The 25,786-nt window shown below is 45.5% G+C and overlaps 1 protein-coding gene across 1 annotated transcript in view; it reads right to left on the reverse strand.

The window, feature by feature from the left end:
- Window positions 1–15,348, reverse strand: part of LOC311514748 (disintegrin and metalloproteinase domain-containing protein 20-like) — a 135,819-nt gene extending 120,471 nt beyond the window's left edge. Inside the window, exons 1-4 of the mRNA XM_084617441.1 lie at window positions 15,213–15,348; window positions 12,178–12,260; window positions 7,442–7,506; window positions 3,719–3,797 (exon numbers count right to left, since the gene is read on the reverse strand). Of these exons, the coding sequence (XP_084473567.1) occupies window positions 3,719–3,797; window positions 7,442–7,506; window positions 12,178–12,260; window positions 15,213–15,255 (270 nt within the window). The 5' untranslated portion in view covers window positions 15,256–15,348. The remainder of the gene's footprint in view (window positions 1–3,718; window positions 3,798–7,441; window positions 7,507–12,177; window positions 12,261–15,212) is intronic.
- Window positions 15,349–25,786: the final 10,438 nt, after the last annotated feature.

The raw sequence follows: 25,786 nt of genomic DNA on the forward strand, positions 1-25,786 counted from the left end.
AGACTCAGCTAAACTGCTTTTCTAAGGATGCAGCTCACCCATTGTTCAGGTGTTTGCGCCTGAATAGGGTCACTGAGGCCTAAGCACTGCCCCATCATATCTGTATGGTGTATACCTTCCTGTCATCAATGGTGAATCCACAGACATTAACACACTCATGATACAGCCGTTTTTCATAATACAACTTTTCAATATCAACCAGAATTCATAAGCTGTACAGACATAGGCCCAATTCATTACATTTCTCATTTATAAAAAATAATAAAACAAAACAAAACCATACACATCAGGAGTACCTCACCAGTATTCCCAAGATGTGCTGGCACCCCACCTTTAGACAGAGCATCTGCTGTTACTACTTATTAATTCAAACTTAATATATTAACTCAGTTATTAAACAATTCCAATGATTGTATCAAAATACAAATTTCAGGAAATCACAGATCAGCTCTTACCTAACTTGCACAAATCTCCTCCCTCATTATTCCATGGAAGAGGTAACTACGGTTAGAGTTGCTGAGCTCCCATATGCTCATTACCCCAATATGTCTGATTGGTTGGGGTCGCCACAAAAGCCTGGGGTTTTTGTAGGGTGAGTCTTAACACTGTAGCACTTCAGTCAGAAGACTCATACCTGTCCCAGGGTGAGGTGGTATCTACACACTTTTCTCTGAGCCCAATCCCCTTCTTCACACCTCCTGGAGAGAGTTGAAGTGTTACCCTCCTCCGTTCCCCTACATTTAATTACATCATGACTGAACAAGCTGAAGCCAGAGATTCACAGATTCCAAAGCCAGAAGGGACAACTGTGATCATCTAGGCTGAACTTCTGTATAACAGACTAGAGAACTTTCCCAAAATAATTCCTAAGCAGATTTTTTTAGAAAAACATGCAATCTTGATTTAAAAATTGCCAGAGATGGAGAATCTACCACAAGCCCTGGTAAGTTGTTCCAATGATTAATTACTCTGACTGTTAATACTTTACATTTCAAATGCTTTAACTGTTCTTTCCTTATCTATATCTTTAATAAAGGTTAAAATGATGTTTTAATTGTGTGTTTGTCATGGGATTAAGCAGGCCAATGTGTCTGTATTGTATTCCAAACCCCAAGGTTTAACTGTATAATGTTGAACAGTGATAGGGTCACAGTAACACCTTTGATTCTCTGGGCACATTTATTCCATCTAAATTAACACCACAGCACTATACAAAAATATAGTAAGAGACAGTTTCTGCCCTCAAGAGCTTACATTCTAAAGACAAGATGGACAAATCGGTGGGTGGAGAATCAGAGGCAGAGAGATGTAAAGTGACTTTCCCAATGCCACACAAGTCAGATAAATTTGAGAACTGAACCCAGGTCTCAGTCCCACTCCAGTGAATTATCTACTGAAGTGTATTGCCTCCTTTGCTCTCTCCCCTCCATGTTTGATGGTCTTTATACTGGGATGTAGAAAGCAGTAAATCATCCCTAGAGAGGAAGGAAGATTCAGCTTAACTATGTACATGTTGGAAAGAAAATAAAGGATTTCTGAGGCACTGTGTGCTGTAGTGCCCATCTACCAACAACGCATGTGAGATATGTGGATGTCAACCTTATGTCTCTAGCCTCACTGGCTACTGCAGTATCTCTTCTGACTGGCTCCTGAATGGTGAATTTAAGTTTACTGCCAGCAACAATTTTAGCCACTTCTACTTCTCACTTCCTTCGGCTGAAGTTAAAGAGCACCAAAGCTTACATAAAAAAAGGACAAAATACCAACAAACCAAAGAAAAGGGGGCTGTCAAACTATTGAAAGTGAGTGTTTTTTAGAGTGTCCTTGTTCGATTTTCTTCCTTCAGGCACAATCAATCCTCCTCTCAATGAGGTCAACAGGAGTTTGACCAATGACTTCAATGGGAAAAAGATTGGTCCCTTCCCACCATCACACTCTGTTAGGATATAGATATTCAGGCCTGTCTGCAAAGGCCTGTACTTTAAGAATTTAGGTGTATTCTTATCACTTGGCTAGTTCCAGAGGTATAAAAGAAAGAATCAAAACCACTGTCTGCCAGTGTAAGGGCCTTCTCTTACTGTGACAGTCTGAGGCCCTGTTCTTAGGCTAAGGCCTTTGGCTAAGCAGCAGAGGCAGCCATAAGCTGGGAAGCAAACAGTCACATTCTCACATTCCAAACTAGTCACACTGAAATAAGGTGCTATTCAGCTGTTAGGAATACAATCCTGTCCTGATAATTCCTATCACCTCCAGAGAAAGGGAAGTGCCTAGAAAATGTAAAAGGAAACTTAGTTTGATAGCATCCTGTCTGGCAAGAACTCACTTATCAATAGCTGGGATGTGAAATCCTCACTTCTGTGTTGTCTTGTCATTGTAGTTCCCACTTTGCTATTGTTTGTCTGTATAATCTCTGTCTGGTTCTGTGATTGTTCCTGTCTGCTGTATAATTAATTTTGCTGGGTGTAAACTAATTAAGGTGGTGGGATATAATTGGTTACATAATCATGTTACAATATGTTAGGATTGGTTCGTTAAATTTCAGGAAAATGATTGGTTAAGGTATAGCTAAGCAGAACTCAAGTTTTACTATATAATCTGTAGTCAATGAGGAAGTGACTGGGTGTGGGTGGGCATGGGCATGTGGGTGTGGGAAATGGGAGCAGGGAATGGGGTTAAGAAAATTGGAATCATGTTTTGCTAAAGGGGGAAATGGGAACAGGGAATGGGAGTAAGGAAGTTGGAATCATGTTTGGCTAAGGGTAGGAATGGGAACAGGGACACAGGTGTAAGGCTCTGTGGTGTCAGAGCTGGGAAGGAGGATACTAAGGAAGGAAACTGGAATCATGCTTGCTGGAAGTTCACCCCAATAAACATCGAATTGTTTGCACCTTTGGACTTCGGGTATTGTTGCTCTCTGTTCATGCGAGAAGGACCAGGGAAGTAAGTGGGTGAAGGAATAAGCCCTCTAACACACTCTCCCACTCCACTTCCTGCTACAAGTCAGCACAGCTCTTGTCCTTGCAGTAACTATTCATTTGTGTCTACATTTATTATATATTTGGAAAAGGACTCTCTAAACATTTGAACAGAAGAATGTAGGAACATAAGAATGGCTGTACTGACCAATGGTTAGCAAACTAGTGAAACCAGCAGGAGAGTGAGTTTCTGTGTGTGGGGGGGGCAGAGGGTGAGAAAACCTGGATTTGTGCTGGAAATGGCCCAACCTGATGATCACTTTAGATAAGCTATTACCAGCAGGAGAGTGGGGTGGGAGGAGGTATTGTTTCATGGTCTCTGTATATATAAGGGTCAAAGGGTCAGACCAATGGTCCATCTAGCTGGGCATGAGGACAGAGAGTAGGAAGGACAAAAAAGGGTTTTTAAACTTTTATTTTTTTAAATTATTTTAAACCTTTCACTAGTTTGACAGCTCATTTTCTACAGGTTATCCCCTCTTTCATTTAGAATTTTGCTAATGAATTCAAAGATTTAGTATTTTACCTCAGGGTTTTTAACCAATATTTAGGGATATAAATATCACTCTTCAGCCCAGGACACGGTTGTCTCAATGCACAGAATACACCCTCAAGTTATAACCCAATTAAAAAAACCACGAATTTGCTATCAAAATTGACACTTTCATACATCCAATCTTTAGAGCATGGCAGCTTAATTTTACTCAGTATTGTATCCTCTTAGGTACATTTCTCACACTTACCCGTATATATGGATAATCTGTTATCAAGTCTCCCTTCTGATTGTAAGTAAAAACTGGGAAATTTGGAGCTATGAACATTCTGAAAATAAAGATTACAAAAACCTAAAATTAGAAATTCAAAAGAATAGGACCTGCTGCTTTCAGTCTTGATGTATATGATTTGTTGGTTACATGTGGTCTAAGGACTAGATCCTCAAAGGTATTTAGGCACCTAGCTCCCACTGAAATAAATGGGATTTAGTCATATCTTTGAGGCTCTAGGTCTATGTCAGGGCCCAATACATCCTGTAGCTGTGAATTTGCTGTAGAATTCACTTCTTGCCACAGAGCTGTGCTCTAAAATCTCATCATTCATTACAAAAATATTTCTAGCCCTTGTGGTAGTGAAGAAAATAATGTGAACTGAACTGCAGAGATCCCATTATTCCCATTTTACAGATTAGTCTGGGAGCACATGTAATTGCATGGGCAAATTAATGATAAAGAAGTAAAAGAGGTGTCATTTGATTAATAAAAAACTACAGAATCATTATTTCAGCCACACCCTTCTGTGGTATGGCAGAGGTGATTGCTTCTCACCACCCTGGCTCCCAGGTCCCCCAGTTGGTGAAAATTTTGATAACACAATGTCATTGGAAATAGGTCAAGTTGGGTATCATTCAAAAGCCCCTTCTCTCACAAGCACAATGGTTCCAAACATGACAAACCTAGAATGATTAAGTAGCTGACAGGAGATTTTTGGTTAAATAAATTAAGAGCTTCTCTCCAGGCACAGAGTGAAGTTGCCCATACCTACAGCTACATGCCAAACAGAGAAACCAAGGCAATAAGAGATGGTGTGACATTTTATAACCTTAGCTCTGAACAATAGCTCTGGGAAGGAGTGTTTGTGTGGACTCATGGGCGCTGCTTTTCTAGGAGGTTCAAAAAGCTCAGCAGCACTAGGAAGCTTACATCCTACAAGTGCTGACATGGATTCATCACCTCAAAGAGGAGCGTCTTGTTCTTTTAGAGTAGCAGCCGTGTTAGTCTGTATCCGCAAAAAGACAAGGAGGACTTGTGGCACCTTTAGAGGCTAAAAAATGTATTTGAGCATAAGCTTTTGTGAGCTACAGCTCACTTCATCGGATGCATTCAGCGGAAAATACAGTGGGGAGATTTATATACACACAGAACATGAAAGAACGGGTGTTACCATACACACTGTAACCAGAGTGATCACTTAAGGTGAGCTATTACCAGCAGGAGAGCGGGGGGGGGTGGGGTGGGGGGGACCTTTTGTAATGATAATCAAGGTGGGCCATTTCTAGCAGTTGACAAGAACGTCTGAGGAACAATGGGGGGTGGGGGGGAATAAACATGTGGAAATAGTTTTACTTTGTGTAATGACCCATCCACTCCAAGTCTTTATTCAAGCCTAAGTTAATTGTACCCAGTTTGCAAATTAATTCCAATTCAGCAGTCTTCTCCTTGGAGTCTGTTTTTGACCCATCACTTTCACAGATCTTGGGAGACAGGGCAGTCCTTGCTTACAGACAGCCCTGCAACCTGAAGCAAATAATCACCAGCAACCACACACCACACAACAGAACCACTAACCCAGGAACCTATCCTTGCAACAAAGCCCATTGCCCACTGCGTCCACATATCTATTCAGGGGACACCATCATAGGGCCTAATCACATCAGCCACACTATCAGAGGCTGGTTCACCTGCACATCTACCAATGTGATCTATGCCACCACATGCCAGCAATGCCCCTCTGCCATGTACATTGGTCAAACTGGACAGTCTCTACATAAAAGAATAAATGGACACAAATCAGACGTCAAGAATTATAACATTAAAAAAAACAGTCGGAGAACACTTCAATCTCTTTGGTCACTCGATTACAGACCTAAAAGTGGCAATTCTTCAGCAAAAAAACTTCAATAACAGACTCCAAGGAGAGACTGCTGAATTGGAATTAATTTGCAAACTGGATACAATTAACTTAGGCTTGAATAGAGACTGGGATTGGATGGGTCATTACACAAAGTAAAACTATTCCCCCCCTTCCCTCCCCCGTTCCTCAGATGTTCTTGTCAACTGCTGGAAATGGCCCACCTTGATTATCACTACAAAAGGTTCCCCCCCTCCCCCGCTCTCCTGCTAGTAATAGCTCACCTTACCGGATCACTCTCCTTACAGTGTGTATGGTAACACCCATTGTTTCATGTTCTCTGCGTATATAAATCTCCCCACTGTATTTTCCACTGAATGCATCCGATGAAGTGAGCTGTAGCTCATGAAAGCTTATGCTCAAATAAATTGGTTAGTCTCTAAGGTGCCACAAGTCCTCCTTTTCTTTTTGCATCTTGTTTGTAGCTCTCATCTCTCTGAAATATATTAATTGAAATAATAGAAATGTAAGGCTGGAAGGGGCCTCAAAAGGCCATCTAATTCAGCCTCCTGCACTGAGGCAGGACCAAGTAAACCTAGACCATCCCTGCCAAAAACCTTCAATGACGGAATCTACAACCTCCCTTGGAAGCCTATTCCAGTGCTTGACTATCCTTATAGTTAGAATGTTTTTCCTAATAGCTAACCTAAATCTCCCTTGCTGAAAATTAAGCCCATTACTTCTTGTCCTACCTTCAGCAGACATGGAGAACAAATGATCCCTGTCCTCTTTATAACACCCTTAACATATTTGAAGACTTACCAGGTCTCCCCTCAGTCTTCTTTTCTCAAGACTAAACATGCCTAGAGTTTTTAACTTTTTCTCTTAGGTCATATTTTCTACACCTTTTATCAATTTTATTGCTCTTCTCCAGATTCTCTCCAATTTGTCCCCACCTTTCCAAAATGTGGCACCCAGAACTGGACACAGTACTCCATCTGAGGCCTCACCAGTGCCAACTAGAGAGAGAAAATTACCTCCCGTGCCTTACACATGACACTCCTGTTCATACATCTTGAATGTATTAGCCTTTTTTGCAACAGCATTACATTGTTGACTCATATTCAATTTGTGATCCACTAAAACCACCAGATCCTTTCCACTACTGCCCAGCCAGTTATTCCCCATTTTGTAGGTGTGCATTTGATTTTCCATTCCCAAGTATAGTACTTTGTCCTTGTCTTTACTGAATTTCATCTTGTTGATTTCAGATCAGTTCTCTAATTTGTCGAGGTAATTTTTTTCCTGCTCCCAATGTATTTATAAACTTTCTTCTTATTCCCTTGTATGTCCCTTGCTAGGTGTAACTCATTTTGTATCTTAGCCTTTCTAATTTTATCCATGTTTCCAATTTTACTAGGATTCTTTTTTGATTTTAATTGTGTCTTTTTAATTCTCCAGTGTGTTTCAAAACTTCCCAAAATATCCTTTCTGGCAGACGATTACACATGTGTAGAATTTCATGTGCATTGGTTTGCTCTTGGCAAAGTTAGAAAGTATGTAAAAAAATCAAGCTTATAAAATGGAAATTTAGCTTTAACTTTAAAACATGGAAACACTTGACCCGCTATAATTATTACTCCTTTAACTGCTTCCCATATAAGCAGTTTTATTTGCATCCCTTTCCTCCTACTTTACCATTTCAGTTATTTCTCCATATCTAGACTGACAGATTCTGGGGAAAGGAACTTTTGTCTTCATACTTTATTATAAAGCCCCACATACACCTATTTCTCTATAAAAAGAGCAGATGAAAGGTTTGGAAGAGAGCAGTTACTTACTTCTTCTGTAACAGGTGAACAATATGGTGTTTTCCTTCTACTCTAATAAGATAAGACACCTCCTCCTAGAGCATTCAAATAAAAAAACATAATTTAATAGTATCATAAAACTCATACTAATCAATCCCTATACGATATTGCATTTTATGAAAATTGTATCCACTACGTTTCCTCAGACTGTGTTCAGAGAAGGTATCTTTCTTCCATCTAAGAACCCTCTGTACTAGGGAAGTTTTCTAAATACTTCTCAAAGCTGTAACATTGGTTCAGCTGGATCACTGTTAGCAGTATTGGGATCCCTTGTATAAATCGACTTCCCATGGTAACAACAGTATTTAACTTTAGGATCCTGTGACAAGGGGGTGGGGCTTACTGAGAGAAAACAGGGGTTTCAAAAGTCAGCTCCTAAGCGACCAGGGAAGATTTGCGAGGGAGTTTAGAGAGGGAGAAGGAGAGCCAGGTACACCTAATGAACATTCTCTAAATTTAGGCCAATACCACCCCACCGCACCCCACCCCCCTAAAACCTCAGCAAGAGTAAAAATAATGCAAGCAGAAGTCCAGCAGCAGAGTGGGGACTATCCAGTTTATTACAATAAATGCACCGTGTACAATGACTTGCTTTGTGGGCAAGGAGGCATGAGTGCATTCAGGCAAGCAACTCATGGCTCTCAGAGACTAAGTATTGGCTCTTGAGATAAGTGGCTGAACTAGAGGAGCTAAGGGAGACAGATAGGTACATAGATGAGCCTTTCCAGAACATGGCAGAGCAGTCTCATTCCCAGTCTGATAGCCTCTGTGCTGTTGAGGAGGATGAAGGTCCTCGGTAAGGAGAACATTATGCTGGAGCAGAAGGAAACGACCCAATAGTTGGAACCCTCCTTCCAGATGATGTGATGACTGGGAGAACTACATGGTGGATTGCCTGCTGGGCACAAAGGATGCATCCTCTCAAGACATCTAGGTAGACTTATGTGTAGTACTGCGAAAGAGTCAGTGGTTGTGGTACGTGTAGATACCAATGATATGGGGAAAGGCAGGAGAGAGGTCTTGGAAGCCAAATTTAGGCTGCTAGATAAGAGATTAAAGTCCAGGACCTGCAAGGTGGCATTTTCTGAAATGTTTCTAGTTCCATACACCGGACCAGTTAGACAGGCACAACTGCAGGGTCTCAATGTGTCGATAAGACAATAGTGTAGGGAGGAGGGATTTAGGTTTATTAGGAACTGGGGAACCTTTTGGGAAAGGAGGAGTCTATAGAGGAAGGATGGGAACCACCTAAACCAAAATGGAATCAGATTGCTGGCATGTAAACTTAGAAAGATTGTAGAGGAGTTTTTAAATAAGGGCTGGCAGAAAGGCAACAATTGTGGAGGAGCACAGAGTTCAGATTGAGCCATCCCTCTGGGGAGGATTTATTAAAGAGGAGAGGATAAAAGTTGATAAAGTTAGGTAGGAATTGAAGAGAAAGTCAAGTGAAAAAGAGTTCCATTCAACTACATCACATGACGGCAGACAACTAAATACTGACAAATTGTATAAGTGCTTGTATGCAAATGCCAGAAGTCTAAATACTAAGATGGGTGAACTTGAGTGCTTGGTATTAAATGATATTTATGTAATAGGTATCACAGAAACTTGGTGGAATAATGATCATCAATGGGATGGGGTAATACGAGGATATCAAAGATATCGGAATGACGGAGTAAGTTGCTCTGGTGGGGAGTGGCACAATATGTTAAACAAAGCATAGAGTCAAATATAGTAAAAATCTTAAATGAATCAAACAATATCATAGAATCTCTATGGATAGAAATTTCATGCTTGAGTAATAAGAGTATAACAGTAGGAATATACTATCAATCACCTGACCAGGATGGTGATGGTGATTGTGAAATGTTCAGGGAGATTACAGAGGCTACGAAAACAGAAAACCTGATAATAACAGTGGATTTTGAAAACTATCCCCATACTGACTGTGAACACGTCACCTCAGAATGGGATGCAGAGATAAAACTCCTAGACACCATTAATGACTGCTTCTTGGAACAGCTAATCATGGAACTCACAAGGGGAGAAGCAATTCTTGATTTAGTCGTAAGTGGTATACATGATCTGGTGCCAGAGGTGAATATAGCAGAACATCTTGGTAGTAACGACCATTGTGTAATTAAATTGAACATCTCTGTACGGGAAAAATGCAAAAGAAACCCACCACAGTAGCATTTAATTTCAAAAGGGGGACCTTACAAAAATGAGGAAGCTAATTAAACGGAAATTAAAAGGAACAGTCACAAGAGTGAAATGCCTGCAAGCTGCACACAAACTTTTTAAAGGTTTCAGAGTAGCAGCCGTGTTAGTCTGTATCCGCAAAAAGAAAAGGAGGACTTGTGGCACCGTAGAGACTAACAAATTTATTTGAGCAAAGCCTGTTGCCAACTGTGTCCACATATCTATTCAGGGGACACCATCATAGGGCCTAATCACATCAGCCACACTATCAGAGGCTTGTTCACCTGCACATCTACCAATGTGATCTATGCCATCACATGCCAGCAATGCCCCTCTGCCATGTACATTGGTCAAACTGGACAGTCTCTATGTAAAAGAATAAATGGACACAAATAAGACGTCAAGAATTATAACATTCAAAAACCAGTTGGAGAACACTTCAATGTCTTTGGTCACTCGATTACAGACCTAAAAGTGGCAATTCTTCAACAAAAAACTTCAAAAACAGACTCCAATGAGAGACTGCTGAATTGGAATTAATTTACAAACTGGACACAATTAACTTAGGCTTGAATAAAGACTGGGAGTGGATGTGTCATTACACAAAGTAAAACTATTTCCCCATGTTTATTTCTCCCCCTACTGTTCCTCACATGTTCTTGTCAACTGCTGGAAATGGCCCACCTTGATTATCATTACAAAATGTTCTTTTTCTCTCCTGCTGGTAATAGCTCACCTTACCTGATCACTCTCATTACAGTGTGTATAGTAACACCCATTGTTTCATGTTCTCTGTGTATATAAAATCTCCCCACTGTATTTTCTACTGCATGCATCCGATGAAGTGAGCTGTAGCTCACGAAAGCTTATGCTCAAATAAATTTGTTAGTCTCTAAGGTGCCACAAGTACTCCTAAACTTTTTAAAAACGCCATAATAGAAGCTCAAATTAAATGTATACAACAAACAAACAAACAAACAGTAAAATAAATTTGTTAGTCTCTAAGGTGCCACAAGTACTCCTTTTCTTTTTGCGGATACAGACTAACGCGGCTGCTGCTCTGAAACCAGTAAGAAGATGAAAAATTGCAATCATGGCTAAACAGAGTAAAAGAGGCGGTTAAAGACTTCTTTAAAAATTGGAAGTCAAATCATAGAATCATAGAATATCAGGGTTGGACGGGACCCCAGAAGGTCATCTAGTCCAACCCCCTGCTCAAAGCAGGACCAATTCCCAGTTAAATCATCCCAGCCAGGGCTTTGTCAAGCCTGACCTTAAAAACCTCTAAGGAAGGAGATTCTACCACCTCCCTAGGTAACGCATTCCAGTGTTTCACCACCCTCTTAGTGAAAAAGTTTTTCCTAATATCCAATCTAAACCTCCCCCACTGCAACTTGAGACCATTACTCCTCGTTCTGTCATCTGCTACCATTGAGAACAGTCTAGAGCCATCCTCTTTGGAACCCCCTTTCAGGTAGTTGAAAGCAGCTATCAAATCCCCCCTCATTCTTCTCTTCTGCAGGCTAAACAATCCCAGCTCCCTCAGCCTCTCCTCATAACTCATGTGTTCCAGTCCCCTAATCATTTTTGTTGCCCTTCGCTGGACTCTCTCCAATTTATCCACATCCTTCTTGAAGTGTGGGGCCCAAAACTGGACACAGTACTCCAGATGAGGCCTCACCAATGTCGAATAGAGGGGAACGATCACGTCCCTCGATCTGCTCGCTATGCCCCTACTTATACATCCCAAAATGCCATTGGCCTTCTTGGCAACAAGGGCACACTGCTGACTCATATCCAGCTTCTCGTCCACTGTCACCCCTAGGTCCTTTTCTGCAGAACTGCTGCCTAGCCATTCGGTCCCTAGTCTGTAGCTGTGCATTGGGTTCTTCCGTCCTAAGTGCAGGATCCTACTGAGGAAACTAGAAAGGAGCATAAACTCTGGCACGTCAAGCATAAAAGAATAATTAGGCAGTCCAAAAAAGAATCCGAAGAGCAACTAGCAAAAGAGACAAAAACTAACAGCAATTATTTAAAGTACATCAGAAGCCAAACAATCAGTGAGGCCACTGGACAATAAAGGTGCTAAAGGAGCACTCAAGGAAGACAAGGCTGTTGCAGAGAAGCTAAGTTAATTCTTTACATCAGTCTTCACTGCAGAGGCTGCGAGGGAGAGTCTCTCACCTGAGCCATATATGTTTTTACTACAGTCAAATGATTTATGTTATTAATGCCCACTGTGCTCCTCTAATAAAAATATCAACTGCAGTCACACAGGCAATGATAAAAATGTATTAAGGATGATCAACCTTTGTGATTTAGAACAGTCCCAAACCACTAATTGCTCAGAATTAGGAAGAAACTTTCCCCAATACACACTTTTTTAATGGAGGTGTTACACTTCCCATCAAAGCATCTGGTACTTCCATTGTCAGAGATAGGATTAATGGACCATTGGTCTGATGCAACATAGCAATTAACATTTTCTAAAAGAGCAGTACTACCTTGTTGTCAATGCCATCCCTTGGTTCAAGCTTTTTTGGCACTATTATTTCAGAATAAGAAAAGTTTGAGGTCTCAGAAAATCCTAGAAAGAGAAATAGTTACAAAGACAAAACACAATATTTAAAGTTTATAATAACTGGGATATGTTCTACCAAACTAGCACTGCAAATAATTTTATACAGAAGTCACTCTGTACAATATGTTAATGAGGAAAAATTCAAGGGGAAATGAGGGGGATGAAGTCTTAACTCAATAATATTTGTAAACCATTTGAGGAGCTTGGACAGAGAAAAGAGCATTACTATTCTCTTGCTTCTCTTTCCCAACTCAAGTTAATTTTTCAAGCAGGCCCCTCCCATCCTTGTTTCATCACCCTGATTTGCTCTCCCCCCATCAAACATATTCCCCCTTCAGCAGGCCCTCTCTCCTCACCCCCACAGCCAGCCAAAACCCTCACTGGACCACCTTGCTTCCTTTATTTGGATAAAAGGTGGTTAAAAATTGATGATTTAAAAAAAAACACAGATTTTTTATTTAAATAAGATTTTTTAATTTAAAATTAACTAAAGTTTCATTCTGTTAAAAATAAACAATTTAAAATTAAATTTGAGATTAACAACCTGTGTTAAAGGCCTAAACTTATTATAATCTATTAAAATCATTTAACTACAACAATAGTAAGCAGTACATTTTTGCTGCAAAGTTTAAAGAAAGTCAAACCATTGAACTGGTGGAAGTCACTGGCTAAGCATGGGGAACCAGAGTTTGTTGAAGTTCTAAACCAGCTTTTGACACCAGTATCCTCTTCTGCAGGTGCAGAGAGAATATTTTCTTAATTTCAGTTTATTCAACTAGTTCAGTTCAATGACTAGTTTTTTCAAATTTAAGAAACCAATGGGAGATTAAAAAACAAAAACTCATTTTCCTCTTTCATAATATGAATAAAGACGATGTATGAAGGGAGGAGCTCTACTGGTTCTAAAATTTTGAAGGCTACAGAGACCACAAACAATGAAACTTAATTCACCAACTCCTGATAATAGTTACTTTCTTTAATAGATCTGTTTTAAATGAAAAACATTTTAACAATTTTACATATCCAGAACATTCAAGCTAATTCAACTTAATAAAAAAAATAAATGTGGCTTGTTCATTTTTAATTGAACCTGAATTTCCTTCTAAAAAGAGCTTGACACAAATCTCAAATAAAAAAAATCAAACACCAGCTGGTAAATAAGAAATGCAACCCCCCCTTGGAGTGCTCCAAAACCCCCTCAGCAACCCTATTTCCTTCAAAATCACCATGCCTAGGCTCCACTACAAAACACTAACTCTTTGTGGATCCCCCATCACTTTCCCTGTTCAAGCATCCTTCAAGCCTTCTGTGGGTCCTGCCCTACCCCTCCACACTACCTCTGACCACAGCCATGACCCCCAAACTCCCTACTCCACACCTTTCCCCCTCCTCCCCCATCCTGTTCTGCCCCTGCCCTCACAAAATCATTCTCATCCTCCCAAAAACTCAGTGGGCCTGGCTCCTCATTTCCTGCTGTGTCACCCTCTGAATCATAGAATATCAGGGTTGGAAGGGACCTCAGGAGGTCATCTAGTCCAACCCCCTGCTCAAAGCAGGACCAATCCACAACTAAATCATCCCAGCCAGGGCTTTGTCAAGCCTGACCTTAAAAACTTCTTAGGAAGGAGATTCCATCACCTCCCTCGGTAATGCATTCCAGTGTTTTACCACCCTCCTAGTGAAAAAGTTTTTCCTAGTATCCAACCTAAACCTCCCCCACTGCAACTTGAGACCATTACTCCTTGTTCTGTCATCTGCTACCACTGAGAACAGTCTAGAACCATCCTCTTTGGATCCACCCTTTCAGGTAGTTGAAAGCAGCTATCAAATCCCCCCTCATTCTTCTCTTCCGCAGACTAAACAATCCCAGTTCCCTCAGCCTCTCCTCATAAGTCATGTGTTCCAGCCCCCTAACCATTTTTGTTGCCCTCTGCTGGACATTTTCCAATTTTTCCACATCCTTCTTGCAGTGTGGGGCCCAAAACTGGACACAGTACTCCAGATGAGGCCTCACCAATGTCGAATAGACGGGAACGATCACGTCCCTCAATCTGCTGGCAATGCCCCTACTTATACATCCCAAAATGCCATTGGGCCTTCTTGGCAACAACAATCCCACCTGGTGGGCCCCTCCCCGTCTCTCCTCCAACCTCACTGCCCCTCTTCCCTTCCCCCTGCAACGCCACACTGCTCCCCCTCCCCACGAGAGGCACCACTACCCCTTCCCCACCTAAACTCATCTGACCAAGGGCAGGAGCAAAGTCCCAGCATCAGCCCGGCCATGGAACCCCCAGGAGGCAGCACCACTGCACTGCTCCTCACACACACCAGCCAAGTACCGGCCTCGAGAGACGTCACCTCAGCCACTTCCCAGCCAGCCCCTTTTCCAGCTCACCCCTTTCCAGCGGGTGCTTTGGGCCAACCTACTCCAGAATCCATACGCCTCGCAGCCCTTTGCCCCGGTTCTAATCTCTCCCTGCCTCATTCCTTGAGCCTCCCCCTTGGTCGTCTGTGCTCACTTTTCCCTGCCCCCGAAAGAGTCCCTTTGCCCCCTTCCCAGTTTGCCTCCATGAACCCTCAAGCCCACAGCCCCTTTCTGCCTCCTGCCTGGTTCCAGGCCCTGACCTGCTCTCAGGAAATCCTGCTCCTAGTCCCACTCTGACACCTCCTGAATCCCCCGTCCATGCACCCTGCTCTGGCTTCACAAATCCCCCACCCTTTGATTTACCCCCCAGTGCTCCCTGCTGCCCCCAAGACCCCATATTCCCCCTCCACTCAAGCCCCTGTTCCCCTCCTTGTGCCCCAGTCCTGCTCCTCCTCCTGTTCTGGCCCCGTTTTCCCTCACAACCCTGCTCTGACTCCTGGCTCCCCCCTTCCCTGCATGGCCTCCACCTTGCAAGCATGACCTCAAATATCTACCCGCTCTGGCATCTCCACCAGACTCACTGCCCCCCTCACCTGGGCTGAGGAGCAGGAGCAGGGCCCAGACCTGCAGCCCCATCCCTGCGGCTCCTCACAGACACCGGCCAACCACGTGCAGCAAGAACAGAGACAGCGTCTCCCACCCCCTCTGCTCAACTGCCCTAGTGCCAGCTCCGCTCCAGCCCCACTGCCCCAGCCCCAGCCCCCTCCGCTCCTATTGCCTCAGTGCCCGCCCCGCCCCCGCTCCAACGGCCTCAGGGCCAGCCCCGTCCCCTCCTCTCCCCTCCCACTGCCCCAGCCCCCGCCCCCTCCGCTCCTATTGCCTCAGTGCCCGCCCCGCCCCCGCTCCAACGGCCTCAGGGCCAGCCCCGTCCCCTCCTCTCCCCTCCCACTGCCTCAGGCCCAGCCCCGCCCCCTCCGCTCCTATTGCCTCAGTGCCCGCCCCGCCCCCGCTCCAACGGCCTCAGGCCCAGCCCCGCCCCCTCCTCTCCCCTCCCACTGCCCCAGGCCCAGCCCCGCCCCCTCTGCTCCTATTGCCTCAGTGCCTGCCCCGCCCCCGCTCCAACGGCCTCAGGCCCAGCCCCGCCCCCTCCTCTCCCCTCCCACTGCCCCAGGCCCAGCCCCGCCCCCTCTGCTCCTATTGCCTCAGTGCCCGCCCCGCCCCCGCTCCAACGGCCTCAGGGCCAGCCCCGCCCCCTCCTCTCCCCTCCAACTGCCTCAGGGCCAGCCCCGCCCCCTCCTCTCCCCTCCCACTGCCTCAGGCCCAGCCCCGCCCCCTCCGCTCCTATTGCCTCAGTGCCCGCCCCGCCCCCGCTCCAACTGCCTCAGGGCCAGCCCCGCCCCCTCCTCTCCCCTCCCACTGCCTCAGGCCCAGCCCCGCCCCCTCCTCTCCTCTCCCCTCCCACTGCCTCAGGCCCAGCCCCGCCCCCTCTGCTCCTATTGCCTCAGTGCCCGCCCCGCCCCCGCTCCAACGGCCTCAGGGCCAGCCCCGCCCCCTCCTTTCCCCTCCCACTGCCCCAGGCCCAGCCCCGCCCCCTCCGCTCCTATTGCCTCAGACCCATCCCTGCCCCATTGCACTCCTACTGCATCTGTGCCAGCCCCACCCCCGCCCCTGCAGCCCTAGTGCCAGCTCTGCTTCAACTGCCTCCTCCCCTCCAACTCCCTCAGTGCCACCCTGGTCCCCTCCCTGCCTCAGGCCCAATCCCACCTGCCACCCAATCCGATCCCCGCCCCCTCCTAGCCCCAAGACCCTGCCCCCCCGCGCCTGAACCTGCCCTTTGCCACGTCCCATTTGCCTCGCTCCCCCAAAGATACCTTGGTGGCTCCCACCCGGACTGGCTCCCACATGAATCCCCCTCAGCCTCGTTCCTCCACCCCACCATGCCGTGCTGCCAACTTAGCAATTCTGTCACCAGGCTTAGTGACGTTTTGGTTTCCCGAGCAAGGAAACAAGTGTCAAAGTGAGCAGGAACACATCTAGCAACTTTCACTGCCGCTTACAGGGATATTCGGAGAAAGAAGTTGCCAATCTGCATAGGAGGCTCACCAGTGTTAATAAAATCAGTCCCACGCTCTTCTTACTATGCCAAGGTACTGCCATTACGGCTCACGTGGGCATGTCCTTGGAACTTCCTGGGCTGAGACGCTATGAATGAGAAGAGGGGTTTGACTAGAGCGCCTGGTGGCAGAATAAATCCTTAGCCCATAGCTGGGGCTTAGCCCGTAACTGGGGCTCAGCTTCGATTCCTTGGTGGCAGGGAGGGGGTGAAAAGCCAGATCTAATGGGGTGGGGAAGCTGGAAGGGAAAAGGATACAACTGCCTTTATGGAGAAAAATTTTGATCTTCTGCTTAGTAAAAGCCATTAGTGATCAGGGCAGGTGCCAGTCCCTAGGTGAGGGTGATGCAAGAAAAAACATCTGTCAACAGATCTTCGAGCCTTTGGCCACTGAAATGTTAACTGATCAAAATCCCCCAGCAAGGAGTGTGAAGCCGGCTTGCCTAGCTGAGCAATTCCTCTGCACTCTGCTGAACCTGCCCCTGTTACTAGCTTCTGTGCTCACCCTGCTCGGGCAAGAGGACACTTCCAGGTCCAGAACAGAAAGCAGAAGCAATGCTGGGTGCTTCCTCTCCAGTTAGATAGTTTTGGCAGCAGCTCTATTGGTGTCTCTCAGCTGGTAGGGGACTGGCAAGAGGTTTCTGGCTGTCCTGGTTACATGGGGCAGGGCTGGGGGTTCCCCCCTGTTCTTAACCTGGCATTTGGCTGCCTCTCCAGCCCTCTCTTTGTGGCTCTCCTCTCTGGGGCACAGCCCAGATTCCCTTAGCCCCTGCAGGTATGATCTGTCTCAGGCAAAGCGAACATGCCTCCCTAAGTCACCCCCTGTCCCCATGGGCCCTGCTCCACTTCCCAAACCACCCTCAGTGCATCGCCCCCTCAAGCCTTTCCTCAGCAGGCTGTGTTCTGCTCCTTCTTGTTCCACCCCCAAACCTCCCATCTATGAATCCCCCATCTGCAAGCCACATTCTGCCAACTCATGACTCTACTTTTCATTGATGTTGACAGAGTTTCAAGGAAACAATCTCTCCATGAATCCCATGGAGTTGGCACTTGTAACACTGACCCATGAAGGGGAATCGGCAGCAGTGATCAAACCAGGGACCCTCTGGAGCTAAATGCCTGAGCTGCTAATGCATGAGGTAAAAGACACATATCTCTTAGCCAAGGCTGCAGTAGGCTCATCGATCGCTCAGGGGCCTAACCACCCTAGAGGGGACCAGAGTGCCACTTCAAGCACACAGGCGTTACAAGACAAACAGTACTTTTTCAACTTTCCTATATTTTATGTTTACTTCTCAGAGTGAATACTGCTTTTCTCACACAGTGTCTTGTAGAAAGGTAATACAAGTAAAGCATATATTGTCTTTTTATGTTCCTACATTTATCTTGTTCACAGTCAGGATTTAGTATTTAGTGCTCAGTTATGCTCCATTCAAAAAACTGATTCCACTTTTCCAAAGAGGTAGAGTTTAACAGAAGAAGTATGTCATCTCTCCAGTTTTACTTTTATACAGAGCTTCTCTTAGTGTCACTTTATATTTTACTGACTGATTTGGCAACATTATTTGTTAAACCTACATATTACATTGTTTTCCATATAACAATTTATATTTGCTCCCTCAAAAAAATTCAGGAAGAGAAGATTAAAGTTGTGCCATTAATCACCTCAAAGTCAAGAAATTTCAATTTTTAGTTGTAGAAAAGCCTTAGAACAGTAATTATTAGGTTTCAGTGTTAACAACCAGTTGAAGAATTAAAGTAGTTCTCACTTCTGGGAGTTATTGTTTTAAGCTGTTTTTCAAATTTTGGAGGACATTTTGTTAATTTTTTAAAAAAATTTTTCAGCTTGGTTATATTCTGGAGCAGTATTGAACAGTTAAAGGGTGGATTCTGTGGAAAATATATTCATACCAGTCTCAGAAAAACTAAGGTAACTATGAGGAATTTTATTTTCCTCAGGAATTTGGTCAACTCTCTTAGATCTAAAATAGGCCTGTGATCTCCTTTTGCTTTGAGAATAAGAAAGTAGCGGGAGTAGACAACTTTCCCCTAAAGCACAACTGCACTTCCTTTATGGCCCATGCCTGAAGGAGTGACTGGATCGCCTGCTGAAGGACAGTCTGGTGAGAGGGGTCCCTGAAGAGAGACAAGGGATTGGAAGGAGGGATAGAAATGAACTAGAGGACATATCCCAGTTTGATCATGCTTGAGACCCACAGATCTGATGTTACATGGGCCCAAACACTTAGGAAGCAGATAAGCAATTTGTAAACAAGAGGTGGGAAACAGATGGAACTAAAGTAACTGGTTCACTGCCCTGGACCAACCCATCAAAATGCCTGTTTATATGAGGTAGCTGGAAAGGATGAACATACTGATGCTGAAGAGGAGGGTAGTGAAGGTTGTCTCCTATCCTTTCTCCTTGTTGGATCTTGAGAACAGGGAGTAAATCCCTGGTGTCTGCATGACTGTTGTGGAGGGAACTGTTTCCTTTTTGTTGCCAGAGTATAGATTCCAAGTGATTTTAATGTTGCCCTGGAATCTTTCAGGCTATGGAGCCTATCGTCCATCTTATCCAAAAACAAAGAGAGACTTTAGAAATGGAGGTACTGGATAGTCTGTTGGACCTGTGGGGGAGCCCAGATGACTGCAACCACAACCATCTCCTCACAGAAAAGAAAAGTGACTAACCTTTCCTTAACTGTTGTTCTTCAAGATGTGCTGCTCATGTCCATTCCACGTTAGGTGTGCACATGCTGCATGCACTGTCACCGAAGATTTCCCCCTCAGTGGTATCTGTTGGGCCAGCTCTAGCACCCTCTGCTGCCACATGCTCATTGTTAGGATATAGATATTCAGGCCTGTCTGCAAAGGCCTGTACTTTAAGAATTTAGGGGTATTCTTATCACTTGGCTAGTTCTAGAGGTATAAAAGAAAGAATCAAAATCACTGTCTGCTGGTGTGAGGGTGTTGCCGACACCCAGTGCCGAGAGGCTGAACAACAGCTTGAGTTGGTTCGTTACCCGGTGTGCTACACCCAATAATCACAACGGGGTGGAGAAGCAGAAAAGTTTATTTGCAGCTGCAAAAAGGTACAGGGAGAATAGAATCTCAAATCCTGCACAACAGAGCAGGAAGTTACACAGGCTTTTATACATCCTTTTTCCCAGCATACTTATCCAATAGCAAGCTGCCCCAAGTATCCATATAGCCAGCCAATCCAGTTCCCAGCTAGTTCCCTGATTCTCTGTATCATTTGTTAAACTATACATAAAGCTGCTTTATTCAGCATTGTTCTTCCATATCTGCCCTGTTTGGCCTTGCTTAGTTTCAGGCAGTCTGACTCTGCAGCATATTGTTGCAGATCCTCAGCATAACTGCTGTGTGTGCCTCCAGGCGGGGGGGGGGGGGCAAGGACACTTGGGCCTAGTACGCAGAGCTGCTGCGAGTGCCTCCAGGCAGGAGGGGGGGCCAAGGACACCGGGGCCTAGTGCGAGCGGGCTTCATCGACACTCGTGGTCTTCCATCCCCTCGAGTTACCTAGTGGCCATGCCCCAGTGTCCCCAACAACGGCCTTCTCTTACTGTGACAGTTTGAGGCCCTGTTCTTAGGCTAAAGCCTTTGGCTAAGCAGCAGAGGCAGCCATAAGCTAGGAAGCGAACAGTCACATCCTCACATTCCAAACTAGTCACATTGAAATAAGGTGCTATTGGGCTGTCAGGCACTATCAGGACAGGATTGTATTCGTATCACCTCCAGAGAAAGGGAAGTGCCTAGAAAATGTAAAAGGAAACTTAGTTTGATAGCATCCTGTCTGGCAAGAACTCACTTATCAATAGCTGGGATGTGAAATCCTCATTTCTGTATTGTTTTATCATTATAGTTCCCACTTTGCTATTGTTTGTCTGTATAATCTCTGTCTGGTTCTGTGATTGTTTCTGTCTGCTGTATAATTAATTTTGCTGGGTGTAATCTAATTATTGTGGTGGGATATAATTGGTTAGCTAATCATGTTACAATATGTTAGGATTGGTTAGTTAAATTTCACTAGAATGATTGGTTAAGGTATAGCTAAGAATATTACTATATAAATTAGGGGCAAACAGGAAGTAAGTTGGGATTCGAAAATAAGGAAAAAGGAACTTGTATTTAAGCTTGCTGGAAGTTCACCCCAATAAACATTGAATTGTTTGCACCTTTGGACTTTGGGTATTGTTGCTCTCTGTTCATGCGAGAAGGACCAGGGAAGTGGGAGAGTGAAGGAATAAGCTCTCTAACACCCATGCACTGGTATAAGAGGCCCAGCTGGCCCCACACACTCTCAGTTCCCGCTTGCTGGCTAACTCCGACAGAGGGGCAGAAGGGTGGGTAAAGGATTGAAACAGTGCTCTACCAAACTTGGCGTCATCCCTAGTCTGCTGAGTGATGATGTAGTGGGAGGAGAAAGTATGTACTGATGACCAGGTCACTTGCCCTGCAGATATCCTGTATCGGGACTGGGGCCAGAAACACCGCCAATGAAGCCTGAGCTCTCATCAAATGGGCAATCAAGGTGGCAGGAGACAGGGCGCTTGCTTTCTCATAGCACGTACGAATGCAGGAAGTGATTCAGGATGAAATTCTTTGGGCCAAAATTGGTAGGCTTTTGATCCTGTCTGCTATTGCCACAAAGAGCTGCATGGATTTATAGAACAGCTTGGCTCTCTCAATGTAAAAAGCCAGACATCCAGTGTGTAGACGTTGCTTCTCTGTACTCTTGAGCAGCTTTGGGAAGAAAATTGGCAGGAAAATAGACTCATTACTACGAAACTGCAAGATCACCTTTGGGAGGAATGCTGGATGGGGGCACAGTTGAACCTTGTCCTTAAAGAACACCACATAAAGGGGTTCAGGTGTAAGGGCCCTGATTTATGAGACCCTCCTGCCAAGGTAATCGCTACCAGGAAAGCGACCTTCCAGGAAAGATACAACAGAGGGCACAATGCCAGCGGCTTAAATGGAGGGTCCCATAAGTCTGTCTCATTGGCCGCTGTGACCACAAGGGACCTGGGGTGGGGGGGTCAGAATATAGGTATTTGTATACCTTGGCAGGAAGATAGTACTTTTTCTCTGCTCTTTTTGACATGCGAGTCAGAGAGGATGGGACCCATAATGGCCTCACTGCGGGATAGGGCCACCTTTGATGGGGCCGCCATGGCCAAAATGTCAGACTGTGGGAGGACTCTTTAAGAACCTCCACCTCTAGACCCAGGTTGGAAGTCACCATTTTCAATAGCTCCTGGTGAGCTCTAAAATCATCCTGTGGCACCAAGCTGCTCAGTCCCAAGACGGCTTCATCTGGGGAAGAGAAGGAGGAGGTCTGCACTGGGTGGGGGGAACCTTCCTCCTCTTCTTTTGCACCGACCATATCCTGCAGGCCTAAGTCCTGAGTGTTGATACTGGGCTCGGTACCAGAGTCTGGGTCGAGTGCCGCAGGTGCAATAGAGGAGCCCTTCTCTCAGACACCACTAAGTATGAATGGCTGGAAGGTGGTCCCAGTACTGGGAGAAAAACCCACAGATTCCAAAACGGTGATTGGACCTGCATCGGCCACTTTCCTCTGGGCCAGGTGCCAGGGGTGGAGGGGGAGAGACACACGCACCAAGATCTGGTGGAATGTAAGTGACGTACTGGTGATGGCTCCATGATTGGGTGAAGGTCTTCACCTCCAACTCTGAGGACAAGTCCACTTGAGGAGGCCATAGGAAGGCGGTATCTCCCACTTCCACCGCCCAGTGCCAGGAGTCTAGGAAATGGTGCCAGAGTGGGGAAATCTTCACTGATGTCAGCAGGGCTGATTTCCCTCTAGTCGGTATCGGAAAACACAGTGCTGGATATGAACTTGGGGTAAACAAGCTCCTTAGAATCATAGAATATCAGGGTGGGAAGGAACCACAGGAGGTCATCTAGTCCAACCCCCTGCTCAAAGCAGGAACAATCCACAACTAAATCATCCCAGCCAGGGCTTTGTCAAGCCTGACCTTAAAAACTTCTAAGGAAGGAGATTCCATCACCTCCCAAGATAACCCATTCCAGTGCTTCACCACCCTCCTAGTGAAAAAGTTTTTCCTAATATCCAACCTAAACTTCCCCCACTGCAACTTGAGACCCTTACTCCTCGTTCTGTCATCTGCTACCACTGAGAACAGTCTAGATCCATCCTCTTTGGAATCCCCTTTCAGGAAGTTGAAAGCAGCTATCAAATCCCCCCTCATTCTTCTCTTGTGCAGGAGACTTTAGCAAACAATCTCAGTTCCCTCAGCCTCTCCTCAGAAGTCATGTGTTCCAGTCCCCTAATCATTTTTGTTGCCCTCCGCTGGACGTTTTACAATTTTTCCACATCCTTCTTGTAGTGTGGGGCCCAAAACTGGACACAGTACTCCAGATGAGGCCTCACCAATGTCGAATAGAGGGGAACGATCACGTCCCTCAATCTGCTGGCAATGCCCCTACTTATACATCCCAAAATGCCATTGGCCTTCTTAGCAACAAGGGCACACTGTTGACTCATATCCAGCTTCTCATCCACTGTAACCCCTAGGTCCTTTTCTGCAGAACTGCTGACTAGTGACTCAGTCCCTAGTCTGTAGCGGTGCATGGGATTCTTCCGTCCTAAGTGCAGGACTCTGCACTTGTCCTTGTTGAACCTCATCAGATTTCTTTTGGCCCAATCCTCCAATTTGTCAAGGGCCCTCTGTATCCTATCCCTACCCTCCAGTGTATCAACCTCTCCTCCCACTTTAGTGTCATCTGCAAACTTGCTGAGGGTGCAATCCACACCATCCTCCAGATCATTTATGAAGATATTGAACAAAACCGGCCCCAGGACTGACCCTTGGGACACTCCGCTTGATACCGGCTGCCAACTAGACAGGGAGCCATTCATCACTACCCGTTGAGCCCGACAATCTAGCCAGCTTTCTATCCACCTTATAGTCCATTCATTCAGCCCATACTTCTTTAACTTACTGGCAAGAATACTGTGGGAGACCATATCAAAAGCTTTGCTAAAGTCAAGGAACAACATGTCCACTGCTTTCCCCTCATCCACAGAGCCAGCTATCTCATCATAGAAGGCAATTAGATTAGTCAGGCATGACTTGCCCTTGGTGAATCCATGCTGACTGTTCCTGACCACTTTCCTCTCCTCTAAGTGCTTCAGCATTGATTCCTTGAGGACCTGCTCCATGATTTTTCCAGGGACTGAGGTGAGGCTGACTGGCCTGTAGTTCCCAGGATCCTCCTTCTTCCTTTTTTTAAAGATGGGCACTACATTAGCCTTTTTCCAGTCATCCGGGACCTCCCCCGATTGCCATGAGTTTTCAAAAATAATGGCCAATGGCTCTGCAATCACATCTGCCAACTCCTTTTAGCACTCTTGGATGCAGCACATCTGGCCCCATGGACTTGTGCTCGTCCAGCTTTTCTACATAGTCCCGAACCACTTCTGTCTCCACAGAGGGCTGGTCACCTCCTCCCCATGCTGTGCTGCCCAGTGCAGTAGTCTGGGAGCTGACCTTGTTCGTGAAGACAGAGGCAAAAAAAGCATTGAGTACATTAGCTTTTTCCACATCCTCTGTCACTAGGTTGCCTCCCTCGTTCAGTAAGGGACCCACAATTTCCTTGACTTTCTTCTTGTTGCTAACATACCTGAAGAAACCCTTCTTATAATTCTGAAGATCTCTTGCTAGCTGCAACTCCAGGTGTTATTTGGCCTTCCTGATTTCACTCCTGCATGCCCGAGCAATATTTTTATACTATTCCCAGGTCATTTGTCCAAGCTTCCACTTCTTGTAAGCTCCTTTTTTGTGTTTAAGATCAGCAAGGATTTCACTGTTAAGCCAAGGTGGTCGCCTGCCATATTTACTATTCTTTCTACACATCGGGATGGTTTGTCCCTGTAACCTCAATAAGGATTCTTTAAAATACAGCCAGCTCTCCCCCTCATGTTATTCTCCCAGGGGATCCTGCTCATCAGTTCCCTGAGAGAGTCAAAGTCTGCTTTTCTGAAGTCCAGGGTCCATACTCTGCTGCTCTCCTTTCTTCCCTGTGGCAGGATCCTGAACTCAACCATCTCATGGTCACTGCCTTCCAGGTTCCCATCCACTTTTGCTTCCCCTACTAATTCTTCCCAGTTTGTGAGCAGCAGGTCAAGAAGAGCTCTGCCCCTAGTTGGTTCCTCCAGGACTTGCACCAGGAAATTGTCCCCTACACTTTCCAAAAACTTCCTGGATTGTCTGTGCACCGCTGTATTGCTCTCCCAGCAGATATCGGGGTGATTGAAGTCTCCCATGAGAACCAGGGCCTGCGATCTAGTAACTTCCGTTAGTTGCCAGAAGAAATCCTCGTCCACCTCACCCCCTGGTCCGGTGATTTATAGCAGACTCCCACCACGACATCACCCTTGTTGCTCACACTTCTAAACTTAATGCAGAGACACTCAGGTTTTTCTGCAGTTTCATACCGGAGCTCTGAGCAGTCATACTGCTCCCTTACATACAGTGCTACTCCCCCACCTTTTCTGCCCTGCCTGTCCTTTCTGAAGTTTATATCCATCCATGACAGTACTCCATGTCATGTGAGTTATGCCATCAAGTCTCTGTTATTCCAATCACATCCTAATTCCTTGACTGTGCCAGGACTTCCAGTTCTCCCTGCTTGTTTCCCAGGCTTCTTGCATTTGTGCACAGGCACGTGAGATAACTTGCTGTTTGTCCTGCTTTCTTAGTATGAGGCAGGAGCCCTCCCCTTTCGCACTCTCCTGCTCGTGCTTCCTCCCGGTATCCCACGTCCCCACTTACCTCAGGGCTTTGGTCTCCTTCTCCTGGTGAACCTAGTTTAAAGCCCTCCTCGCTAGGTTAGCCAGCCTGCTTGCGAAGATGCTCTTCTCTCTCTTCATTAGGCGGAGCCCGTCTCTGCCTAGCACTCCTCCTTCTTGGAACACCATCCCATGGTCAAAGAATCCAAAGCCTTCTCTCTGACACCACCTGCGTAGCCATTCGTTGACTTCCACGA

Source organism: Lepidochelys olivacea (genome assembly GCF_965140295.1).
Source record: "Lepidochelys olivacea isolate rLepOli2 genome assembly, chromosome: 1".
Classification (NCBI taxonomy): domain Eukaryota; kingdom Metazoa; phylum Chordata; order Testudines; family Cheloniidae; genus Lepidochelys; species Lepidochelys olivacea.